The 25,174-nt window shown below is 34.3% G+C and overlaps 1 protein-coding gene across 10 annotated transcripts in view; it reads right to left on the bottom strand.

The window, feature by feature from the left end:
* The window catches only part of spn-E (spindle E), a 437,239-nt gene that overhangs the window by 185,714 nt on the left and 226,351 nt on the right, over positions 1-25,174 (bottom strand). For all 10 annotated transcript variants that reach the window (XM_067091862.1, XM_067091856.1, XM_067091855.1 and 7 more), the window contains 3 exons: positions 16,901-17,118; positions 8,736-8,888; positions 3,864-4,068 (listed from right to left, as the gene is read on the bottom strand). In XM_067091862.1, the coding sequence (XP_066947963.1) occupies positions 3,864-4,068; positions 8,736-8,888; positions 16,901-17,118 (576 nt within the window). The remainder of the gene's footprint in view (positions 1-3,863; positions 4,069-8,735; positions 8,889-16,900; positions 17,119-25,174) is intronic.

The following is a 25,174-nucleotide window of genomic DNA, read 5'->3' as shown; positions in this document are numbered from 1 at the left end:
TAACCATAGCTGCTACAATACCTTTCTCCTCATCTAGTTCCTGAAATCCAATCCAGTTTCAAGTTACTTTTAGCCAAGCAAAATGTAGGCACTCCGTGAACATTATGATCCACAAATTGAATCTTCCTTGATATTTTGTCATGAGAATAAAAAAAAATTCAAACAGGTCTACAAATATACAAGGCTGGTGAAACCAATGGATGAAAAGTATCACATTAAGCAGGTTTGGATATGAAAACTGCCCTACAGTATATCAAATTATTCACCCAGAACCATATATTCACTGTGTGATTTGTACACCATCCAGTAAACCCAAAAATGCTTAAACCTGTGTTACCCTTGGCTTGGCTCTCTTGCACTGGCATATCCTGTTAAGTCAAGCACAGCGATGAAACTAAATGTAACTAAATACAAAATCTGGTACATGTTCAGGGTAACAGATATTATACAAAATATTAACCTGGTCTATTATAATAAATCAAGAAATAATTAACCAGAAAGGAACACACTGCTGAGTAATCAATGCGTCCTAATTGTCTAAGCATCCACTCCATTAGATTTTCCATCCACACTACAATAATTCTTCATTATCTTTAAGAGCATGCAGTTGCATTTAACAGGGGTCACCATGTCTTTCTGTTTCTGTGCTTTTTGTTGGAGTCTCAACCTGCACAGGAGGATTTAATGTTATTATGGCAGTTCTTACCTGTGAGAGAAAAGGTAGCCACTGATCAATTCTAAACATTCAACTTTGAATTCTGCATCATTAAAAATGTATCATTTGACATACATCCACCTAATCTAACTAGTCTATGAAACTTTCATGAAATTATAAGCGTCATGCCTGTCACGACTGCCATCTTGAATTTTTAATGAGTTGCTGAGTTTATGCAAAGGGAAACTTCAAAGAAATAAGATAGATACATAAACACTGTAATACCTTGACTTGCGAGTTTAATTTGTTCTGTGAACTAGCTTGTAAATCAATTTGCTTGTATATCAAATTAAATTTCCCCATTAAAATTAAATGAAATGCTATTTATCCGTTCCAGCTCCCAAAAACCACACTAATTTTTTTTGTTGCATGTTTTTCAATAAAAAAAATGTACTTTATAAATAACAAATAATGTATAAAATATAATACATAATAAAAGAGAATGTAAAGAAATAAACTAGTTTTAATGTGTTCATTTACCTTGAAGATCAGACGAAGATGCTGGTGGAGAAGGTTGAAGGAGTTTTCCATTTCATGCTCTATTGCTTAACTTAACTTACTAGCTGCACACTTAATGCTACGATTTATTGCTGAAAATAACTTACACACTATGCTACACTTTATTGCTAAACTTGACTGCCACTTTTTATTAAACAAATTTTTTTTTTACTTCACTTAATCTTCTTCACTGACTTTTGCCTTTAATGCCACACTTTCCTCGCTTTCACTTGCAGGGCATTTCAATAAAAACTGGTCCAAGGTGGTTTGTTTCTTCCTCTCTTTCGAAACATTTCAAAACTGGGTGAGGCAAGTGTCATTACACAATGCCAATGCACAATCTTTTGCAACTTTTTCAGGGTGCTTCTTTTCAATAAACTGAAATTTTCTCCTACATTTCCAACATTTCTTTAATCTTACTTGTAAGGATAACCTCCTCTGCCTCTGGCTCCTCCGCATTAACTTCCTGCAAAACCTTCGTATGCTGCTGCTGCTGTAGCTCCTTCAATTCCTCTGTTGTCAGTTCCTCGTTGTGCTTCTCAACAAGGTCGTTAACAACTTCATTCACTTTCAGGCCCTTGGACTTTCCAAGGGACACAATCTCCTCCACCAATAACACTTCAGGTTCAAATCCTTCAGAGTCCCTTTTGGACACAACCTCAGGCCACGACTTCTTCCATGCAAAATTTAAGGTTAAGTCAATAATTCTGTGGCAGGTCACGATGTTGCATTGATCCTTCCAGAACTCTGGAAGGGTGAGGTACTGCTCTCTGCAACCTTGAAGCAGCGCCGGAACAGATGATTGGTGAAGAGATTTTTGAAATTTGAAATCACCTGCTGGTCCACAGGCTGCAGGATAGGGGTGGTGTTGGCTTGAAGGGTGTGCAGGAGCATTGTCAAGGACGAGAAGGGCTTGCAGGGGGAGGTTATTTTCCAAAAGGTACTTCTTGACAGCAGGAACAAAGCCCAGGTTTACCTATTGCACACATAAATCCCTGGTGACCCAGTTTTTTTAAAGTATCTTCGAGATTTAAAGGCTCTGGGGTTTTCAAATGATACACGGATAGCAGCTTAATCTTGCAGTCACCACTTGCATTCAAGCACAGGTTTGTGGCCTGACACAGATTAAGATGTCACCACTTACATTCAAACACAGGTTTGTGGCCTGGCAAGCTCTTCTCCTCTGCCATTATATAAGTCCTCCTCGGCATCTTTTTCCAGATAAGTCCTATCTTGTCACAGTTGAAGACTTGGTGGGGGACATATACTTTGGCTTCTATCAGTTTGGCCAAAGTTAAAATAAAATCCTCAGCCGCCTTCACATCCGAGTTTGCTGCCTCACCGTGCCTGACGATGGAGTGAATACCTATCCTCTTTTTAAAATTATCACACCATCCCCGGCTGACTTTAACCGACTCTTCCGATGCCTCATCCACTGATGTTCAGTCGTCTGCTGCACCAAATACCGTACAGGTCTAGTGCCTTCTCACAGATGATGCTATTGGTTATGGTATCTCCTGTGAGCTGCTTCTCCATCAACCACACCAACAACTTCTCCATCTCTTCATGGACAGAGGTCCAGAACTTTGAAATAATCTTAACGCTCTTGGCTGGCATCATAGCCTTTATTGACTCTCCTGCTTCAAAATCATACATATCATAGAAGTACTACAATCGTACTGCCTCGTCAAGTTGACAACATGCACACCTCGCTCAAGTTTTTTTTATTATTTTTGATAGTGTAGTCGCTTGTTTCGTCCTCAAGGAGTTACCCTCCATGGTCTACCAGAGCCCTGTTTTTGTGCTTTATATCCAAGGACATCCTCCTTTCTTCTTCTCAGCACTGATCTTGGCACTCACTTTCTTAGGACCCACAGTTAAAACTAAGAAATTTTCCAAAATAAACAAAATGCAAAAACAAAGCAACAGCGATACGACTGAAATGCTTGCACGACAAGAAAACCACATGAACTGCATGCTCGCTGGGCTGCCTAGTGGCAGGTGACGTAAGTTCATTTGCTTGCTTGTAACTCAGATCTCAGCTCGCACCATAAAGAAAAAATCCAACGAAAGGACAGCTCGTATCTTGGAAAATTCGTACACTGATTCACTCGTAAGTCAAGGTTTCACTGTATAACTAAATTATGACCCCTTACTAATATGAAACAGTTATTGCTGTCCAACCTGGGACACATACTAAAAATTCAGGATGCTCCACATCTAATAGTTTTTGAGGGAGTGGGGGATATAAATTTGTTAAAAAGTTTTTCAAACATTGTGCTCTAATTTTGGGATTAGAGCACAAAGTTTGAAACACTTTTTAACAGGCACATAGCCTGTTGCTTTAGATCAAACTGGCTGTGCGCCAGCATGGACTCTTGTTCATTTTACAGTCAGCACGTAAATTAATATTCTTTATTAACAGCCTCATGATTAATCTTAAAACTCGGTTCCACTAAGTATGTAATATAAGAAGAATGCAAATAAAGAATTGTTTTCCAAGACAAACTTGAAATGCTAAATTTCAAATCATTGTATAAAATATACATCACAAAAAATAAAACTTGAAATACTAATTTTCAAATCACTGTATAAAACATACATTACAAAAAAAAAAAATAGTACAGTAAAACAACAAGGTCATACATACATGTGTAACATGAATTCTCCACACATGGTTAGCAGGTGAGGGCATAACAGGCGGCCTCAAAGTACACTCATTGGGTTTTATAAATCTCAAACGACCTTTACCCAAGATATTTTTGCCCGCCATATTTTCCTGACTTTCTTCAGCTTGGTTTGAATCAACAATTCCACCAAGTATCTCTGCCATCTTAGCTCGACCATCTTCTAAACTGTAAAGATGAAAATTTATATTACAGTCTCAATACAAGAGAATCACAATCACCAATCCATATACAAATTCTGAAGGGTTGCTACTATTGAGATAGCAGTAAGAAATATATAGTGAAAGCCTGTACTACATGAAAAGATATTGCTGGACTATTGGTAACTGTAGCATCCCATAATCAATGCTTCTAATCATCAGACATGGGCAATAATTACTTGTAAAATGAGTTCTATAGTATACTCTAATAGCTAAAGTGTGGTGGGACAATCATACACAAATTGGAGAAGTTGCAACATGAGGGTATTAGAGGTGCATATATATTTAAACATTTCTTGCACCATCATTCACTGAGTTCACTTCTAATACCCACAGGATACAAAACAACACAGTCCTCAACTGCTTTGTCAATACTGCATAACCATATCCACTAAAAATGCTTATAAACAACAAACAACACACTTCAGTCTCTCTCTCTCTCTCTGTATGTGGGCTGCACTTGGAAAATCTGTTTTTATAAAGAATAAGCAACAGAGATCAATAGAAAGGCAAGAAAATGCACACACATGATTATGCATGTACATGTACACATGCTGATTTAATATTGAACAATTACCTACCATTTTCTACTGCATTTTGCTACCTCCACATTAAAAATCTAATAAACATTTTATTTAAATGTGTGTGTGCAGGGCTTCTTCTAAGATTTTTTAGGGAACTATGCAGTTTTTCAACTACCTAATCATTTGATCATGTCTTAGATTTGTATGGACACGCAATATCTTATAGTGCCAAACGTGACCTAAGTTAAGTTCCACCCGAATGAAACTCACTCTTTTCCAATGTGTATAACTATTTTGTTAAAAGTTACTATCCTGTAACGAAATATGATTTATATAATTGTGTTCATCAGTATACTTATCGCATTGCCTGTTCAACCAAGGTTTCCACCAATGATGTATAACTGCCGAGGCTGATTTTTTTGTATTTTGGATGAGTAAGGATTAGTACATTTTTTATGTCATACTATGTGAATACTGTACACAGCATGTGTGTTCTGTGGTTTACCTCAAATCTAAGCATAACTACACATACTTTGTGTACAAATACACATCCAAAAAATATTCTGACAACAAGGTTGGGCAGTTTATACGGAAACTATTTTGTAATCTGTTCAAGTTATTCAGTTTCCTGGTATTTCAACTTCAGAAAAGCTTATGATTATTAAAATCGATGAATGAGAAAAGCACATAAAAAAAAGGACTTTTAAAATAAATGAAGTGAATAAAGAAATCAGACAGCTGAGGCTGATGAAGGCCCACCCAAACCTCCCCACTCAGTATTTCCCTGGCCTACCACACAATACTCAGCCACTCAAGAATGATAAATAAAATGACAATAAAGAGACGCTGATGCTTTCAAGCCAAAAGCAGTTGCAAAAGCTCTAAAGAAGTCAAACCCCCTACTTACCACTTGCCACCCGTCCTCGACCAGCTTCCCCTCTCAACTCTTTTTTCCCAACCCCAAAACAACCCTTCTCAAACTGCTCATGCCTGTTGGCAGAGCCATCAACACCTTGTTCCATCTGTTGCCAGCCATCTGGTTGCGGTTTTTTTCACATTTATGGATCGGACAATGAAGAGTTCCAAATAGGGTGGGACCAGATATGTGTGAGTATGGGCATATATATATATATATATATATATATATATATATATATATATATATATATATATATATATATATATATATATATATATATATAAATATATAAATATATAAATATATAAATATATAAATATATATATAAATATATATATATATATATATATATATATATATATATATATATATATATATATATATATATATATATATATATATATATATATATATATATATATATATATATATATATAGATATATAGAAGTAAAGTACCTGGTTATTACGTTATTACACAACTAATCACAGATTTCAAAAATTTACTTTACCTCACTATATATATACAGTATATATATATATATATATATATATATATATATATATATATATATATATATATATATATATATATATATATATATATATATATATATATATATAATATACACACACAGTAGCCCTTCAATTACCTGGTTTCAACTTAACCAAAGCTCAACATTATCCAGACAAACCTGACCCCAGACATAAAAATATTATACATATATATATATATATATATATATATATATATATATATATATATATATATATATATATATATATATATATATATATATATATATATATATATATATTTATATCATAATATTTTGTCATGAAAGCATACCAAGTACCTGGCTATTACACAACTAATCATAGATTTCAAAAACTGACTTTACCTCACTTCAGCCAGATACCTGAACTCTCATAACAATAAGAAATAGGACTGAGTAATCTAAAGGTAACAGTGATTCCTTAAAAAGCTCATTAACCACATGAAAAATCAAACTAAGTTTATCAAGACTAGTGTGAGGTATCAACGATTAAACAAGAAATATACTAGAGTATAAGGTATACGGGCGTCACTCCATCAAACAACTTTAACTGTTTCGCTGGTCTTAATTCACTTTAGCAAAACTAAAGGAACAAAACATGTTTACCACTTTGCCTTATGCACACAATTAATCCTATTCACTGGTGGTCAATAAATGAAACACTTTTATTTTTAAACACTACATACAAAAATTTATTTTTCAATTCAAAATTTTTAATTAGAATTCACAATCTGAAAAATTTACTGTCACTTGAAAACAACACAAAACTTAATTCTTGAATTAAATTATTAAACAAAACTAAATCACAACATTTTAATTTATCAAGAAATTAAATTAATGAAGCAAAATTTAAACTATCAAAAATTACTCAAGATTTGAAAATAAAATCTTAATAAACGAAAATTAAATCAAGCATGCAATGTTAAATTATCAAGAAATATTTAAAATGCTGAGTAAATAAATGTTAAATCACAAATATATAAAATGTGAAAAATCAAGAGATTGCAAACACAAGAACACACATCAAAGGTTTATCAATAAAAATTTCACTTAGGCAAAAATTCTTTTAACACACCTTATTATACCATGGTAACAATAAATAAAATTCACTTTACCTTACACGAACTTGTGAAAACTTGTGAAATCACTTGCAGCTGCTTTAGGTTCACAAAACACACTTTTTATTTGGGTACCGTTACAATTAAACAATTTTACTAAATTCAGATCCCAAAAGCTAAGACTAATACCAGTGACCACACTAACACTTTACGTTAATAATTACTCTCTTTTGAAGAAAGAGAGAGAGAGAGAGAGAGAGAGAGAGAGAGAGAGAGAGAGAGAGAAATTATTTTTTTTATTAGTGTTATTTAATCTGGCAATCCAAAGGGACGCTATACCTTCCAACACTAGTTATTCGATTTTGATAATAACAAAGCTAGAATTACTGAAGACCTGTATTAGTGTCAATTCATACAAATATGGATATTTCATTGAATTTATTCATAACAACTTAGTAGACTTGACCGACAAGGAGCTCCTATGCATTTCAGGAATTTCTCAAGTTACATCTGAAAAATGCCTTCATCTTGGTGTAATAAAGTTGATGTGCCAGGTGGAAAAAACATCACCATGGATTAACAGATAACAGAAATGTCTGAGATGAAAGTAATTAGAAAACTACGATGGAAGGGCTAAGCTGGCCTTCTGCAAGCATCAACTCTTGCTCAATTGTACATTACGTTATCTTTTTTTTATTTATTGAAATTTTTAATATCTTAAAATACCCCATATCCCCATTGTGTCGCTGACTGTAACTGACAAAACAGTAAATATATACAGGGTATCACCAAGTTATGGTGGCACCGACTTACGGCATTCCAATCTTATGGTGCTTTTTCAAATACATTTACCAAGAATAGGTAGTAACTAGTTACAGCGCCATAATCAAGTTATGGCACTGTAAGTGTCATTACAGCGTTGTTAATGGCACTTACAACAAGAATAGGTATCTAGTTATGATGCCATTAACAGCAATTACAGAGTCTATTACTTAATAGGTACAGTACTGACTTACAGTGGAAATCAACTTAGGGCTCACCACTGGATGGAACTCCCCACCCAAAAGGCGGGGACTGCCTGTACTAGAATCTTCAGAATTCTGCTGGCTGAACTATTTTATGGGTGTTTTTCAAGTGAAAATGAGTTAATCAGAATGTATTCATACCACAACTCTATCCATTCTGGATTACTGTACAGTATATGGATTCTGTGCACTATCATGCCTTAGAGTGTTTGCAGAGCGTAGGCTATGTAACTGCAAGATTAGTCAAGGGTTTGGAAACTAGCGATAGAAAGGCATCAAGCAAGTACAGTAGTCCTACAGCTATCTAGTTTCACCCTATCCAAAACTTAACATTATCTGGAGGTTCCCCAGCACCACAATGTATTCGTTTTATGTACAATTCATAAAAATTAAAAAATCTGAGCTCCGATGGATCCCAGAGCTTTTATAAGACATACCAAAACTTGACAACCACATGGATACGTAATAATTGTTGCTTTGCAGTATATTTCCTAAAGTAAAACACATGCATTTAAAACTTATAAAAGGCGACTGAATATTTAAAATAATCTTACCTATAGAGTTTTAGTACAAGGTCTTTTTGTATTCTTGGTACCTGCCGCATTTTCAAAGCCAGGTGCATGGCTGTTGGGCACTCTCCAGGAATGTCCTGAAAGTGCTCTTCCTTGTTAACTGCACTCCTAGTTCTAGGGAACTGGATATAGGCCCTGTAAAAAGAGCAGATCAAATTGCATTGCACCACCACAAGTTAAGTTCTCAAGTACCTATTTCTTGAACAAATAAAAAGGTATATGACAAAAACAAAGTCTTATAATACCTTCAAGGAGTAAGGCATAAGAATATCCATCCAGTACTGCATATATTCTAACTGGTATGATTGGGACTGATCTGATAAACAAGCTAGGAAAATCTCACCTTACAACAAAATACACAATATATCTACATGTAACCCTCCCAAAAAATCATTCATTTGCATCAAATGTTAAATCTGTACAAACATATGGTAAAAATAGAGTCCAAGATATTCCCTGTTAAGAAAAGAACAAGGTCAAATGAGTTTCTGCATTAACGATTGAAATACAGTAAACAATTACAGGTTCTGTACTTGTATAAGCACTAACATGATATTCAAATGCAAAATTATATATTCTATAATAAAGGGATAAAGACAGCCATAATAAGAAACAGATGCTGCAAAATAATACAGACCAATGGATGCAAGGACAACTGACAAAGAGAAAATTCATTTATACAGATTTAGCTAGGGGCCCAAAGTTAAAAAAGCAGCAAGTAAGTAACCACTCAAAATACATGTGGAGCTTGATTTATATATTCTGGTAATGAAATTTCCCATTTTTTCTACTGGTTTCAGAAATATATATTGCATGTCTTTCACTTATAAATAGTTTGAGGTTAACTAGATATTTTGGCATTACAGTATTTTAAACCTATCTCTACCCTTATTTATGAATCAATTAAAAACTTACAAACCAGTAAAGGGTATAATTTATGTTAAATATTAAAGTCGTGCAATGTAAGCAGTTCCCTCTTATCTAAGAGAAACTTGTTCCAAGAGCCTTTCCATAAAAGCAAATTCTCATGAGACAGTGAACCCCATCAATGAAGTACTATAGTGTACTCACCATTTGTAATATAGACACCAGTTTTGTTTAAATTATAAAAAAATGAAGAAAAACAAGTAAAAATGAAAATTATTTGAAGGTACAAAACCCAAGATAGAAAATTATACTGGGTACTCTTCACTCTCCTCCTCCTTCATTTATCTTGTGATTATAATTAATAAAGTGCCTTTCTTGGTTTCCTGATGAATGACTCTTACCTGTTTCTGTTGGTTAAGTCAATTTTGCAAGGATTGTAATTTGATCATGGATGCCACAGCTGATTTTCACACCACTTATTCAAGGACCAAGTTCCATAATTAGGCCCTTTACATTCTGCACAGTGCAAGTACATGTACCCTAACAAGTCTCTGTGATGTCCACATTCCTTTTACTATTTTTTTTTATTTATCTTTGTTTGTCAATGATTTTAAAAGTTCAAATTTCTTATTTGTTAAAACCAGATTATGACCTTCAGTACGTTCTTTTTTATCATATTCATCTTTACACAACCTCCTCTGCCACTTCTCTTTCTGCCCAAAAGATTTCTCTTTCCTCTTGTCAATACCATGGAAACCTTTCCAGTATTTCAACTTGTCAACCCAAAAGAGCTTCCAACATGCACTAAGTGCTTAAGGTTTCACTTCATCCATAGCAGACTTGACAAATGAAATGCTTTTGCAATAATGAATGATTTCCAACACTCCATGATGTTAGTCTAACAGTTAAGTGCTTAGATTCCATCACAAAACTCCTAATTCTAAACTAGTTATGTTAATACATCTTACATGCTCAGCACCCTCCAAATTACCTTCTTATTGATTCTATTATTAGCTTTTACAAGATTCAAGTGTGCCAATTGCAACTTTTTCCTCTTACTTTGAAATTTGTAAAATAACTGTTTCACTACTAGCAGTAGATCCAAACACCACCTTCCTTGCCTGAACCCAGATTGTTCTTATAACCAGTCCCTCTGTTATATTTTTCTCAATCAAAATCTTGCCATACAGTTTCCCATTTATACTATGTAATGCTGTCCCTAATTCTTACAGTTGCCTCCATCACCTTTACCCTTATACAATAAAAAAATTACTCAATCTCACCCTTCCTTTTTCTTTGAGGTTTCCATCATCCTGGCAAACCCAGACCTAGTTAGTCACTCTATCATACTATCACCTCATTACCACATCTTCTGATCTGTAAACACATCAACTTCAAGTGTGCTTCCCTTCTTCAAACTCTTCATTGTTCTCCTTACATCTCACTCAAAAATAATTTCCATAAGTACCCTCAAACTTACAGCTAACCTTTCCAACCAGCATCCTTCAGTTCTGCCTCACTTTCATCTCCCACATTGAAAAAGTCTTCAAAATACAGTACATACTTCACTGACCCAGAATGACAATCACACAATTTGCATCTTTTATTATCTCAATATACTTTTTAGCAGAACAACTTTTTAATCTCTGTAATTCTTGATCACCATCTCTCTCTCTCTCTCTCTCTCTCTCTCTCTCTCTCTCTCTCTCTCTCTCTCTCTCTCTCTCTTTTACCTTTCTTCTCTTTTTTTTTTTACCTTTCACCTCCTATCTGTCCAAACCACCCTACCACATGCCTGAATAATGAAATGATCTCCATGCAACTGCACCTGAAATACCATCTTCAGAAAACACTACTATCATCAATTCACATTAAATTGCTGTCTATATTATTATTAATTACTACTTAGTTGTGGTAAGCAAGGGATTCTTAGGTAAGTAGAAGTTAATGTTAACTTCAATGGGAAAAGAGGGGTTTATTGGAGATATTCCAGATAATTCACAACATGGATAATTTTACCACAAAAGATCTAGCCTTATCCCCTCGTAGGTAATACAGAGCCTGTAGTGTATTTGTAATTAACAAAAATCCTTTTTATGTGCTTATGAAATCAATTTCTTCATGTATTTGTAGCATTAAGTATGTTCACAGAAAAGTACTGATGATTCTATATTGCTAATAAGCATACGTACTGCATTGATTCTGCCTTAACAAGAAAAAAATCCCTGTTAATACATAAAAAAATTTAGTTTTATATTAACCCTTAAACGCCGAGCTTCTATTTACAAAAGTGTCTGTCGTATGCCGGCGGCGTTTGGGAGTTAGCGCCGAAGCAGAAAAAAAGTTTTTTTAAAAAAATCACAGCACGCTTAGTTTTTAAGATTAAGAGTTAATTTTTGGCTCCTTTTTTGACGTTGCCTGAAGTTTAGTATCCAACCATCAGAAATGAAAAAAAATATCATTATCATATATAAATATTGGAATATATGACCGCAAAAAAAAATTTCATATATAATTGAATACAAATTGCGCTGTGAGCAGAATGGTTAAAGCTAATGAGTTGTTTTTTTTTCTTGTATTGTACACTAAATTGCGATGATTTTGGTATATAACAAATTTTAAAATGATCAAAGCAACCCAGAGAAAATATTATCACAAAATGATGCATGAATTAAATAACGAGGACGTAAAAACAAGTTTTTTCTAAACTTCACCATAAATCAAAATATTGTGCTAGAGACTTCCCGTTTGTTGCAAAATGAAGGTAATTGATTGAATATTACTAGACTGTAAGTGTTTTAACTTACAATTGCAGTTTTCGACCATTTCGGTCGAGTTAAAGTTGACCGAAGATCGAATTTTTTATTTATCGTGATTTATATGAAAATATTTCAAAACTGATACAAGCTACACTCATGAGTTATTTTTTGTTGTATTCTACATGATATTGCGCACATTTTAATGTATAACACTTTATGTAAGGCCTAATATAAAACAGTGCGAAAATTACGACAAGGTGACTAAAGAAATTCTGAGATTTTCAGCTGTTACCGTGTGCGGACGTAAGGAAAAAGTTTTTTTCCAAAATTCACCATAAATCGAAATATTGTGCTAGAGACTTCCCGTTTGTTGCAAAATGAAGGTAAATGATTGAATGTTACTAGAATGTAAGTGTTTTAGCTTACAATTGCATTTTTTGACCATTTCAGTCGAGTCAAAGTTCACCGAAGGTTGAAATTTTGGCACTTATTGTCATTTATGAAAATAATTCAAAAGTGATAAAAGCAACAACCATTAGTTCTTTTGTGTTGTATTCTACATGAAATTGTGCACATTTTCATATATAAAATATATATAAAACTTTATGTAACGGCTAATATAAAAACGGTGCAAACATTACGACAAGTGACGAAAGAATTTCTGAGATGTTCAGCCGAGTACAGCACGCGGACATAAGGAAAAAGTTTTTTTCAAAAATTCACCATAAATCGAAATATTGTGCTAGAGACTTCCCGTTCGTTGCAAAATGAAGGTAAATGATTGAATATTACTAGAGTGTAAGAGTTTTAGCTTACAATTGCGTTTTTTGACCATTTCGGTAGAGTCAAAGTTGACCAAAGGTTGAAATTTTGGCACTTATTGTGATTTATATGGAAATATTTCGAAACTGATAAAAGCTACAACCATGGGTTGTTTTTGTTGTATTCTACATGAAATTGCGCACATTTTCATATATAAAACTTTATGTAATGGCTAATATAAAATGGTGCAAACATTACGACAAAATGACGAAAGAATTTCCGAGAGGTTCGGCCGAGTTACCGCGGGCGGACATAAGGAAAAAGTTTTTCAAAACTTCACCATAAATCGAAATATTGTGCTAGAGACTTCCAATTTGTTGCAAAATGAAGGTAAATGATTGAATATTACTAGAATGTAAGAGTTTTAGCTTACAATTGCGTTTTTTGACCATTTCGGTCAAGTCAAATTTGACTGAAGGTTGAAATTTTGGCACTTATCGTAATTTATATTAAAATATTTCAAAACTGATAAAAGCTACAACCATGTGTTATTTTTTGTTGTACTCTACATGAAATTGCACACATTTTCATATATAAAATGTTATGTAACAGCTAATATAAAATGGTGCAAAAATTACGACAAAGTGACGAAAGAATTTCTGAGATGCGTCGCTGATGCTCTGTAGTGCGAGAAGGAAGAAATTCGCACATGCGTGGCTTGGTAACACTTGTAAACAAAACAACAGCGTGATCCGTGAACTCCCAGCATCCCTCAAGGCGCGATTTAAAATCTTTCACAGACTAGGCCTATAACTATTTTTCCGCAAATATATTTAAAAAAAACTTTTTGTAGTCGACGTACCGTACGTCCACTCGGCACCCGACAGACAATTTTAGTCGACGTATGATATGTCCAGTCGGCGTTTAAGGGTTAATAGAATATTCTCTGAAAACCCACGTTCATAGTTCAGTAAGTTTAAATAATAATTCTTCCTTAAAGGTTGGCATAGTTGGGAAGATTATACAATAAAAGGTATTAATTCATGCGGTATAGTAAAAAAAAAAATAAATAAAATAAAATAAAATAAATATGAAGAAAACAGAGCACATGGAAACCATCAGTGTAAAAAAAAAAAAAAAAAAAAGTAACCACTGACAATTCATGCTTATGCTACAGCTTGCTGAGAGTGTAGACCAGTGTGGCAAGAGAAATCAAAGGCAGATATCAAATCATGACTTTAATTTCTTGGAGATCCAATCGACTAAGCACCTAAACTGTGACACTCTTGCTTGGTCCTCCTTCGCAACACAAACATAAACAAACAAACAAACAAAATTATGATGAGCAAGAAGCACGACATCATACATAAGTATTCTGAACTGAGTTTACATGTTCCCTCTCTTTTAAAAGGAAACAAAAGAAATCTGCTTTCCAATTAATAAACATTACATGACACAAAAAAATAAAATTACCTATTTATAAAATCTACATAAGATTTCAGGGATCCACTCTCAAATACTTTAGCTACTGTATCTTTAAAGCATTTACCCCCTTTTTTGTCAACACATCAGCCAACTGTGCTTTTGAATCTACACAAAGTATCTTAAAACTCTTTTCTGAGCCAATTCTCTAAGAATAACTATGTCAATTCTCAACCCCTTTTTTGAAACATTTTTAACTGAGTACCCAATCTCATAAAGTGAATGGTTATCCACATTGGGTTCCACAGGCAGACTTCTCTTTCCATTATACAATATTTGCGAAAACATGTTTCCGTGATGGTAGGCCACATCCACTGCCTCAGCAGCTGCTAGTGTTTCTTCCGCAAAAGTGCTTTTTATAACCCTTCTTATTTTCTTTGATTCCCAGTACGGTATAAAAAGGAAAACTATTTTCAGTTTCACCCACCAGGAAAAACCACAAAGATCCCACCACTACTAAGTCCATCAGGGAGATTGGTATAAGAAGCATCACTGTACACAACCAATTTATACTTAAAACTGTCACCCAGTCCTGGGAAGTACATACAGCTCTCAAAGGTACAGGCTTTTCTTAGAAATTGTTTTCCTCAATCAGATCTTTTACTTTAGGGTTATTTATTTTACAGCTAAATTCCAAAACAACATATGACAAGTCAGGTCTTGAAATAGTACATAACCATCCTAGTTGGCCTTCTAGACTCCTAAAATTCTCCTCATCACACTTTGTATTCTTATTTAATACTCTCTCAGCACTTGAATTTATAGATCACTAAACCCCTCTGAATATCTCAAATCCTCAAATACTTACAACACCCCTAAAAATGCTTATACAGGCAGTCCCCAGTTGTTGGTGAACTCGGTTAGCTGCGATCCAGTTTTATGGCAGTTTTCAAAAATATTCATAAAAAATACTGGTTTTTTAACCCTTAAACGCTGACTGGACTTATCGTACGTCGACTAAAATTGTCTGTCGGGTGCCGAGTGGACGTACGGTACGTCGACTACAAAAAGTTTTTCCAAGTATTCGTGGAAAAATAGTTATAGGCCTAGTTTGCGAAAGATTTTAAATCACGCGCCTTGAGGGATGCTAGGAGTTCACGGATCACGCTGTTGTTTTGTTTACAAGTGTTACCCAGCCGTGCATATGCGAATTTCTGTCTTCTCGCACTACAGAGCATCAGCGACGCATCTCAGAAATTCTTTTATCACTTTGTCGTAATTTTTGCACCGTTTTATATTAGCTGTTACATAACGTTTTATATATGAAAATGTGCACAATTTCATGTAGAATACAACAAAAAGTACCTCATGGTTGTAGCTTTTATCAGCTTTGAAATATTTTCATATAAATCACGATAAAGGCCAAAATTTCAACCTTTGGTCAAGTTTGACTCGACCGAAATGGTAGAAAAATGCAACTGTAAGCTAAAATCTTACAATCTAGTAACATTCAATCATTTACCTTCATTTTGCAACAAACGGGAAGTCTCTAGCACAATATTTCGATTTATGGTGAATTTTTGAAAAACATTTTTTTTTATGTCCGCTCGTTACAAATTCATGCATCATTTTGTAATAATATTTTCTCTGTGTTGCTTTGATTGTTTTACAATTTGTTATATACCAAAATCATCGCAATTTAGTGTACAATACAACGAAAAAAAAAAAATAATCTACTAGCTTCAACCGTTTTGCTCACAGCGCGATTTGTATACAATTATATACAAAATTTTTTTTTCACGGTCATATATTCCAATATTTATATAATTATATTTTTTTCATTTCTGATGGTTGCATACTAAACTTCAGGCAATGACAAAAAAAAAGGCAAAAATTAACTCTTAATCTTAAAAACTAAGCGTGCTGTGATTTTTTGAAAAAAACTTTTTTTCCGCTTCGGCGCTCACTCCCGAACGCCGCCCGCATACAACAGACACTTTTGTAAATAGAGGCTCGGCGTTTAAGGGTTAAGTATATTTTTTGTTTACTGTAAGATCAGTTATCCAGTATAAGCAGAGGGGCTCTTAGTTATCTATTATTTTTGAGTGGTGAGGAAATCATCACTGCTAAACCCCTAAACCCAAGTTATAATGGAGTCATTAACTGATTAATCACTAACAAGGAACTTAAATCAATTACAGTGACAGTTACCTATACTGTAAGCTACAGAAATTCAGTAAAAATTAAACTAGCAGCGTAAGCCTTCCCCGGCAACAAAATTTATTATGTTTACCCAATGGCCTGTTAAACTACTTAATAACAGCATCAAGTACTTACTTGGAGCCTTCATAGCTGATTTTCAAGTTTTGGGAGCAGTTCCAGAACAAACTCCTAATCTGGTCATCATAGAGAATATTGGTCTCAGAAGGCAGACCACTTACAACCACTGTAGTAAAAGGGTCATGGCCACTTAGTTCACGGTTCATCTCTTTCTCATAGTCGTCGGTGATATTCCGTTTGTAATAATATGGGAAAAAAGCACTGGCCATACAAAGCTTAAAAAAATAATGAATTATGTAAACACATGTGTATATTCACCTGATCCAACAACAAAATGTATTGCACCTACTGTCAGGTTTCCTACAAAAAGATTTTGCTTCTAGACAGGTTTAACAACCAATAAAACTTTTATTTAGCCCAAACTAAAATATCTGGAAACATCCATAATGCATTAAAATTCTCACAAATGTACTTGTTAAAAAAACACACCAATGAACCCTCACATGCCAGGCTACATATACAATACTGTAATAAAACACCTAGACTGGCCAAACTTTAAGGTTGGCCAATTTAAAAAAAACATCAATGGAAAGATGATGATATGCAAATGCACATAGTATAAGATAAAATTATAAACAACTTTTCTGTACCAGCCACAGTAAGATGAAAGTGAAATTTCTAACCCTGTGCAGGGCCTACTTGTAAAAATACCAACTAATTTTATCAGTTATAAACTGTACTTTCTCTTATATTTTTTTACTTGATATTGCAAAATTACAGTTAGTTAACATTACAATATATAAGATCTAAAAATTGCAACATTCCATGAGTATATTTAAGGACAATTATCTATGAGATGTAATGGGATGCAGATATGTAGTTAACATTATAATATATAAGATCTAGAAATACCAACATTCCCTGAGTATATTTAAGGACAATTATATATGAGATGTAATGGGATGCAAAGATGTAGCACCTTCCCCCGTGTGAATTTTTATGAGTGCCTATGTAATGGGACATGGAGATGTAGCACCTACGGGTGACTAGTATTCCATCCCCTCAATGAGTTGAGATCTGAATGCTGCCATATTGTCATTTATGACCCATGCAAGTAATCTGAATGTTTTCCCAGAAATTTCAAATTTCATGGTGTGAAATAGTGATTCTCACATGATCATTGCCAAACCCAATCCAATTTCTAATATTGCACCTCAAATGATTATTGCTGGACCCAAAGGGTTAACTCAATGTGTCTACAAAAAAGTTTTTGTAAAAACACCCTTTGTTCACCACAGTACATACCCATTAACCACAAGCATCCTGAATTGCACTTGAATACAGTACATGTCAAATTAAACTGAATTTTGTGGAATCTACCCTTAAGACAATGATGTAAAGTGTGGCGAGAACCTAACGAGGTTATGACGACTCAACATTTCAAACTGAAACATCAAATTCCATTGGTATGTAATGAAGCAAACTGTAGTATTCCAAACTCATGGGGTGTGGAGGTGCTAGGCTAAGAAAACCACACATTTTTGTACAGGAATCCTTCAATTATCCAGTTCACCATTATCCGGAACTCAACATTACCCAATACTCCCAGACCAGGGCCCAAGGCCCTAAGACATTTTTTAAAAAACCACTCTCCAATGGTTGTCAATGTTGCACAGCCTCAGGAAAATGTTAGTAGCACTGCTTAAACTCATAAACAGACTGAAAAAGGATTTTGGGGGTTGGGAAAACCTGGAGAAGTTTCCAAGGTGGGGGGGGATGGGTCGGATGGCTGGACGCCATTGGAGAGGAGGGCCAGTAAGGCTGTGTAGAGGAACTCATTAGGTGAAGTTTTTTGTGCTAAGTTTATGATTTATTTATATTTTACACTATATTCTCACTTATATATCTTTACTGTATTATTTTTTATTTATATTTTATGCCATTCACGTTTATAATTTTACTGTATTTTCTGTTTTTATTTTTTTAACCTAAAAGACAAATGCAATACTGTAATATGCATTGGGTACATATGTATGCACATATTTGCTGGTGTTAGTCAACTTGCTAAAGCATGTTTAGTTTTGTGTTGTTAAGCTTATGATTTTTTAATTCATATTTTACATCATTCTCATATTTTTATTGTACTCACACATACACACACACATTCAGGTACACAATCCTTTATCCGAAATTCTAAAAACCGAAAACATTTTTTGGAGAGTAGAGCGTCAATTCATAAGGTTGGTAGTTTAGCGAGCTGCTGACCTAAGTCATTTAAGTGTGTGCTGCTACTCAAATTATTTTTCTTACTAAATCCCAAGAATTGACCTTAGAAAATCCCAAGATTAAAAAAAAAAAAAAAAAAAAAAAAAAAAAAAAAAATCAAGATGATAATTGTAAATCTCCCAAGCCTCAAAGTCCTCAAAAATTTCTCTCTCTCTCTCTGGAAAAGATACTGCTAATTTGAGTCTCTTTAACCAATAAGTATTAGCATATATGTACTCAGTGTGTGCGTTCATAATTTTTCAAAAAATGTGCAGAACAGGTAATACATCTTTGGAAGAAGAGAAAAAAATTCTTGTCAGTCTTGTGGACTATAAAAAGTGTGACCAGCAGGTAAACAGAAATGGATTAACATTCCTCAAGAGACTAAAAAGATGAATTTTGTTTTGAAGGTTTGTCAATGCAGCATTAGTAAATACCTTCTAAAGAAGAGAAAAATTCTTTTGTTGCAGAAGAATCTCTGAACCAACAAATTTGCACACAAAGTAATGAGAAGGAATTCTTTCTATTTATGCAATCAGTAAAATACATACACTATTAAAAACTACGTAATGTATTCAACACACATGCACTTGTATCATCATCAGCTTCTTGTGAGAAAAATGGTCTTCCTCAGACAGAATACAGCTAAAACCTGACTGGCTGGCTCATTGCCATAGAGATCTGTTAGCCAATGACAGCCCTCTACTTCTTTTCTATTTATAGAAATATGTTGTGATGGCACTAAGTTTGAACATTACCATGATCGTGATTATTTGACTGCTGATGGCAAAATTACTCAACAATTTGCTTTATATAATTATTTCTTCACGAAAACAAGAATTTAACAATAATTTTAACTTTAATACAGTGGTATGAAAAATCCCACATGGAGTGTTGTAGTGATCAAATGTACGACTGCAAACTGATGATGACGTTAGTGACAGAAAACAACCTTTTCCAAAATAGATATGATAAAATGTATTTTATAGTCTTACTTATTGTTAAAATTCAAAAACTGAATTACAGTTAATTTGATTATGTATATTTTTACATTTTACTGAATGTTTCTGTTAAAAATAATGTGTTAGTGAACATATGGCTACATATATATATATATATATATATATATATATATATATATATATATATATATATATATATATATATATATATATATATATATATAATATAATGTATATATATTTATACACATATATACTATATATATATATATATATACAAACAGTTCCCAGTTTACGACGGTCTTGGCTTACGACGTTCCGAGTTTACGACGCTTTTCAAATACATTCATAAAAAAATTATTTCCTGGGTTACAACGCATGTTACAGGTTTACGACGCTGACAACGCCCGTCCGACGGAAGAAATATGGCTCCAGAATGGCAGAATGGTCAATTTTGGAGGGTTTTCTGTTGAAAAACTCAATGTAAATGCAGGATACATTGTTTTTAAGGCACCCAATGGAATAAAAGTAAGGTTTTTTACGATTTTCGATGGTATTTCAGACGACGCCAGTCCGACGACGATCGGAAGAAATATGCATCCAAAACAGCAGAATGGTCAATATTTGGAGGGTTTTTATTATGAGAAACTCAATATAAATGCAGGATTTGTTGTTTTCAAGACACCCAAAGGATTAAAAGTAAGGTTTTCTTACGATTTTCGACGGTATTTCGGACGACACCAGTCCGATGACGATCGGAAGAAATATGCATCCAAAACAGCAGAATGGTCAATATTTGGAGGGTTTTTATTATGAGAAACTCTATATAAATACAGGATTTGTTGTTTTCAAGACACCCAAAGGATTAAAAGTAAGGTTTTCTTACGATTTTCGACGGTATTTCGGACGACACCAGTCCGACGACGATCGGAAGAAATATGCATCCAAAACAGCAGAATGGTCAATATTTGGAGGGTTTTTATTATGAGAAACTCAATATAAATGCAGGATTCGTTGTTTTCAAGACACCCAAAGGATTAAAAGTAAGGTTTTCTTACGATTTTCGACGGTATTTCGGACGACGCTAGTCCAACGACGATTGGAAGAAATATGCATCCAAAACAGCAGAATGGTCAATATCTGGAGGGTTTTAATTGTGAAAAACTCAATATAAATGCAGGATTCGTTGTTTTCATGACACCCTAAGGAATAAAATTAAAGTTTTCTTATAATTCTCGACGGTAATATTTGGGATGACTCGGTGTCCAACGCATACGATGGAAGAAAATTTACATTCGCGGATTTTTTCATAGAGCAATATTCACTAAATTACTGATTTTTATTTTATTTTCATGACTAAATACATTTTTTATGATGAAAAAATTATTTACAAATTTTAAAATATTAATATTAAGTAACCACAGCAAAGTATCGATAAAAGTTAATCAAAATCCCGTGAAATCATAAAACTGCTTACCGATGTAATCACTTCATTCAACCTCTCTCTCTCTCTCTCTGTTCTCAAATAATTCACGAATAATTTCACTTCTGAGATTTAAGTAAGGCCAACCGCCCATATATCTCTCTGTATTGCATATATCCTTCAAAAAAATATCGATTACTGTATGTAAACAGAAAAATATATTAAAATCCCATCATCGCTTGTGTGACAATTTTTTTTATTGCTTTGACGTAGGCTTATGACGATACTGGCTCGGGGGATTAGAAGTAGCCAATAACAGAGCTCGTAGCAACCCCTTCTCTCCATGACGACATGCTATTGGCTGGCAGGACTGACAGTAGCCAATAACAACTTGTAACAACCCCCTCATCCCCTTCCCGCCCTCCTTGACGGCATGCTATTGGCAGGAAGGGTGGGATTTTAACCAATCACAAAGTGTGTACCTCACGGGCTTTGCATACACTATAAAGAGGGTGCATCGTATTTTTTTTCTCTCTCACCGACGTGAGAGAGAGAATGACTGCATAAGATTTTTCTAACAAATTTGTGGGAGATGACGACTAACTATGTTTGTATGGTATATAAATGACTTACCTAATAAGAGCTAATTTTCAAATATTAATAAGATTAAATAATAATAATACAGTATACTGAAATTACAACATTTATGCATTTTCAAAGCAGACTAAGGGCAGAAGATCAGTTTCTCCCTTCCTTCCTTCCTTCCTCTCTCTCCAAAAGGTAGAATGAGAAATGGATAGATATATTATAAATCGATACTAAGTTCAGCCCTTCACTCTCACAGGAAAAGATACTGCTAATTTGAGTCTCTTTACCTATGCACACTGTGTGTGTGTGTGTGTGTGTGTGTGTGTGTGTGTGTGTGTGTGTGTGTGTGTGTGTGTGTGTGTGTGTGTGTGTGTGTGTGTGTGTGTGTGTGTGTGTGTGTGTGTGTGTGTGTGTGTGTGTGTGTGTGTGTGTGTGTGTGTGTGTTCATGGTGCTTTAAAAGTGCTTGGTAAAAGCAGTGGTAGCCTACATCTTTGGAAGACAAAGAAAAAAACAATTTTTTTTTGTCAGTCGTAGTAAAGAGAAATGGGTTAACACTCCTCGAGAGATTAAAGAGATAAACTCTCTCTCCCTCTCTCTCTCTCTCTCTCTCGTGCCAGCACTAGAATGGCTGAATGTAAGTCGTAGTGGTAATTCATTCTCTCTCTCGCTGGAAAAGGGTACTAGTGTTTAAGATGACTTTGAGAAGATATTAATATAATTTCAAAGATTAATACAGTAGTAACAGGATAATAATTAAGCTATATTTGATGTAGGATGATACTTAAAGTAAAAATGGGAGAGCAATGTAGTTCTGTAAAATTCCAAGTCTTTTTCTGGTAGATAAGTGGTGAGAGAGTCTCTCTCTCTCTCTCTCTCTCTCTCTCTCTCTCTCTCTCTCTCTCTCTCTCTCTCTCTCTCTCTCTCTCTCTCTCTAAACAGTAGAATGGTAAAATTTTGGAGGTTTTTTCATGAAAGACTCAATAATAATGCAGGTTATGTCATTTTCAAGATACCCAAAGGATACTCAAAGGATTAAAAGTAAGGTTTTCTTAAGAATCTTGACGATTTTTCCGGTTTACGACGATTTTTGGCTTACAACGAGTCGTCAGAACGGAACCCCCGTCGTAAACCGGGGACTGCCTGTAATTACTTCAAAACTATAGAAACGAAACAATTTGAAATTTTCATTCAACACAGGATTACCAACATTACCTTTGTATATTTTGAGCAATGTGGAAACAAATATTTAATATCATAGTGTATTATCAATTATTTTTGCGAAGATGCATAAAACCATGCAAGTATCAATAGAATATAAAGGGAAAATCTCTGTAACATTAAACATAATCAACCATGAATGCACCTAGATTCAACAGAGAAGTTGGGTGTGGTTGGCAGTTCTGATTTTAGCTTCTAGGATCCAACCATTCAGACTCTACTTCACCTTTGGCTTCAGTTTTGACCCACAACACAAATGTAACATTATCTACCCAACCTATGAATCACCAGCCGTGTCCTACTAGGGTGGGGTGGGGGGGACTTTGCCCCAATACCCCCTTCGCCAGCCAGTAATATTGAATAAACAGGTAAATCAGTTCCCTCCTTCATTATGTTTGCAATAACTCACAGAAGGTAACCAATATTGAAAGGGTAAACTTGATTGCAAACATGTTTTCCGTTACAATACAGAACCATTATAAATACAGAGGGCTTCTCCAAATAATAAAATTGTTCCCAAATCATTCAAGTCAAAGATCCAACAAGGTTGACTGAAAACAACTGAAAATTCATCTATCTGACTTCCTCACTTCCTCTGCCTTGGCTTAGGCCTAGACTTCCTCACTTTCCCAGACTTAACTTTGGCGTAGACTTCCTCACTTCCCCTGACTTGACTTAGGTCTAGACTTCCTCACTTTCCCTGCCTTGGCTTAGGCCTTGACTTCGTCATTTCCCCTGACTTGGCTTAAGCCTAGACTTCCTCATTTTCCTGACTTGACTTAGGCCTAGACTTCCTCACTTCCCCTGACTTAACTTAGGCCTAGACTTCCTCATTTCCCCTGACTTGATAATGAAACCTAATTAATGGAAAATCATGTTTACAACCATCCAGATATCCAAACAACACAATTTATTAAATAAGCTGGAAAATATTTCCTTGATTATTGAAATAGGCCTAACCATGTGGCCAATGCTAAAAGCACATATAACTTGAATTTCGTTTTTTTTTCCACACCAACTTGTGTCTTATTTATATTTCATTCAATCAGATGCTAAACTTCTTTGTGCTTTATCAAAAGAAATCATAGTAACTTTCAATATGACAATATAAAAGTAGAAAGTTAATTTACAATTCACATTAGGCCAATGCTTATGCACTCGGTTCCTGCTACCACTCAATGGTGAACACTCGATATCACACACTGAGAGCCACAGATGTTTCTACGGGGAAATTCTTTTTTTTGGGGGGGGAATTCTTTTTTTCTTTCTTTCTTTTAATAAACAATTATTGAACTAACATTGACCATTCACTGGGGAAATAGCTTCTGTGGTTCTACAGTTAATCACTGACACTTATTATCAGATAAAGAGGATGACAATAATTGGAATAAAATATACTAACTGGCAAATCCACAAGTTTCTAAAGAAGTACAATCAATTTTGAAATTTGTAGCTTCACTTTTGGAACTTACTGTACCTCAAGTTTCTTGAACTATTTGTAAAGTATACTGGAATTAATGTATGGAAATGACAGAAAATGGTTAGGCAGCACCTGTCAATGATTAATGGTGCACCTTATAACTAAGATCTAGATGGTATTTATATCTGATACTGTAAAGGAACTTTTAATTTAAATTTTTTTTTAAGCAAAAGAATGAAAAACAAACCCAGATATCTTATGCTATTTACCAAACCCTTTTGCCAACACCAGCAAATCTACTTTTTATAAAAGCCCAAAAGAACCAAAGGTCATTTCTAGCTGTAAAACTAGAAAAAACAACAACAGTGTAATAAAAAAAATCATTCTTACTGAAGACCAATACTGAAACTTATTACTGAAGAGAGTTAAAAAAATTTGCAAGGCTGAACAGGCA

This window comes from Macrobrachium rosenbergii, chromosome 48, assembly GCF_040412425.1.
Source record: "Macrobrachium rosenbergii isolate ZJJX-2024 chromosome 48, ASM4041242v1, whole genome shotgun sequence".
NCBI classification, from domain to species: Eukaryota; Metazoa; Arthropoda; class Malacostraca; order Decapoda; family Palaemonidae; genus Macrobrachium; species Macrobrachium rosenbergii.
Note: the sequence above shows the minus strand (reverse complement) of the source record. Positions and strands in the feature narration are given on the sequence as shown.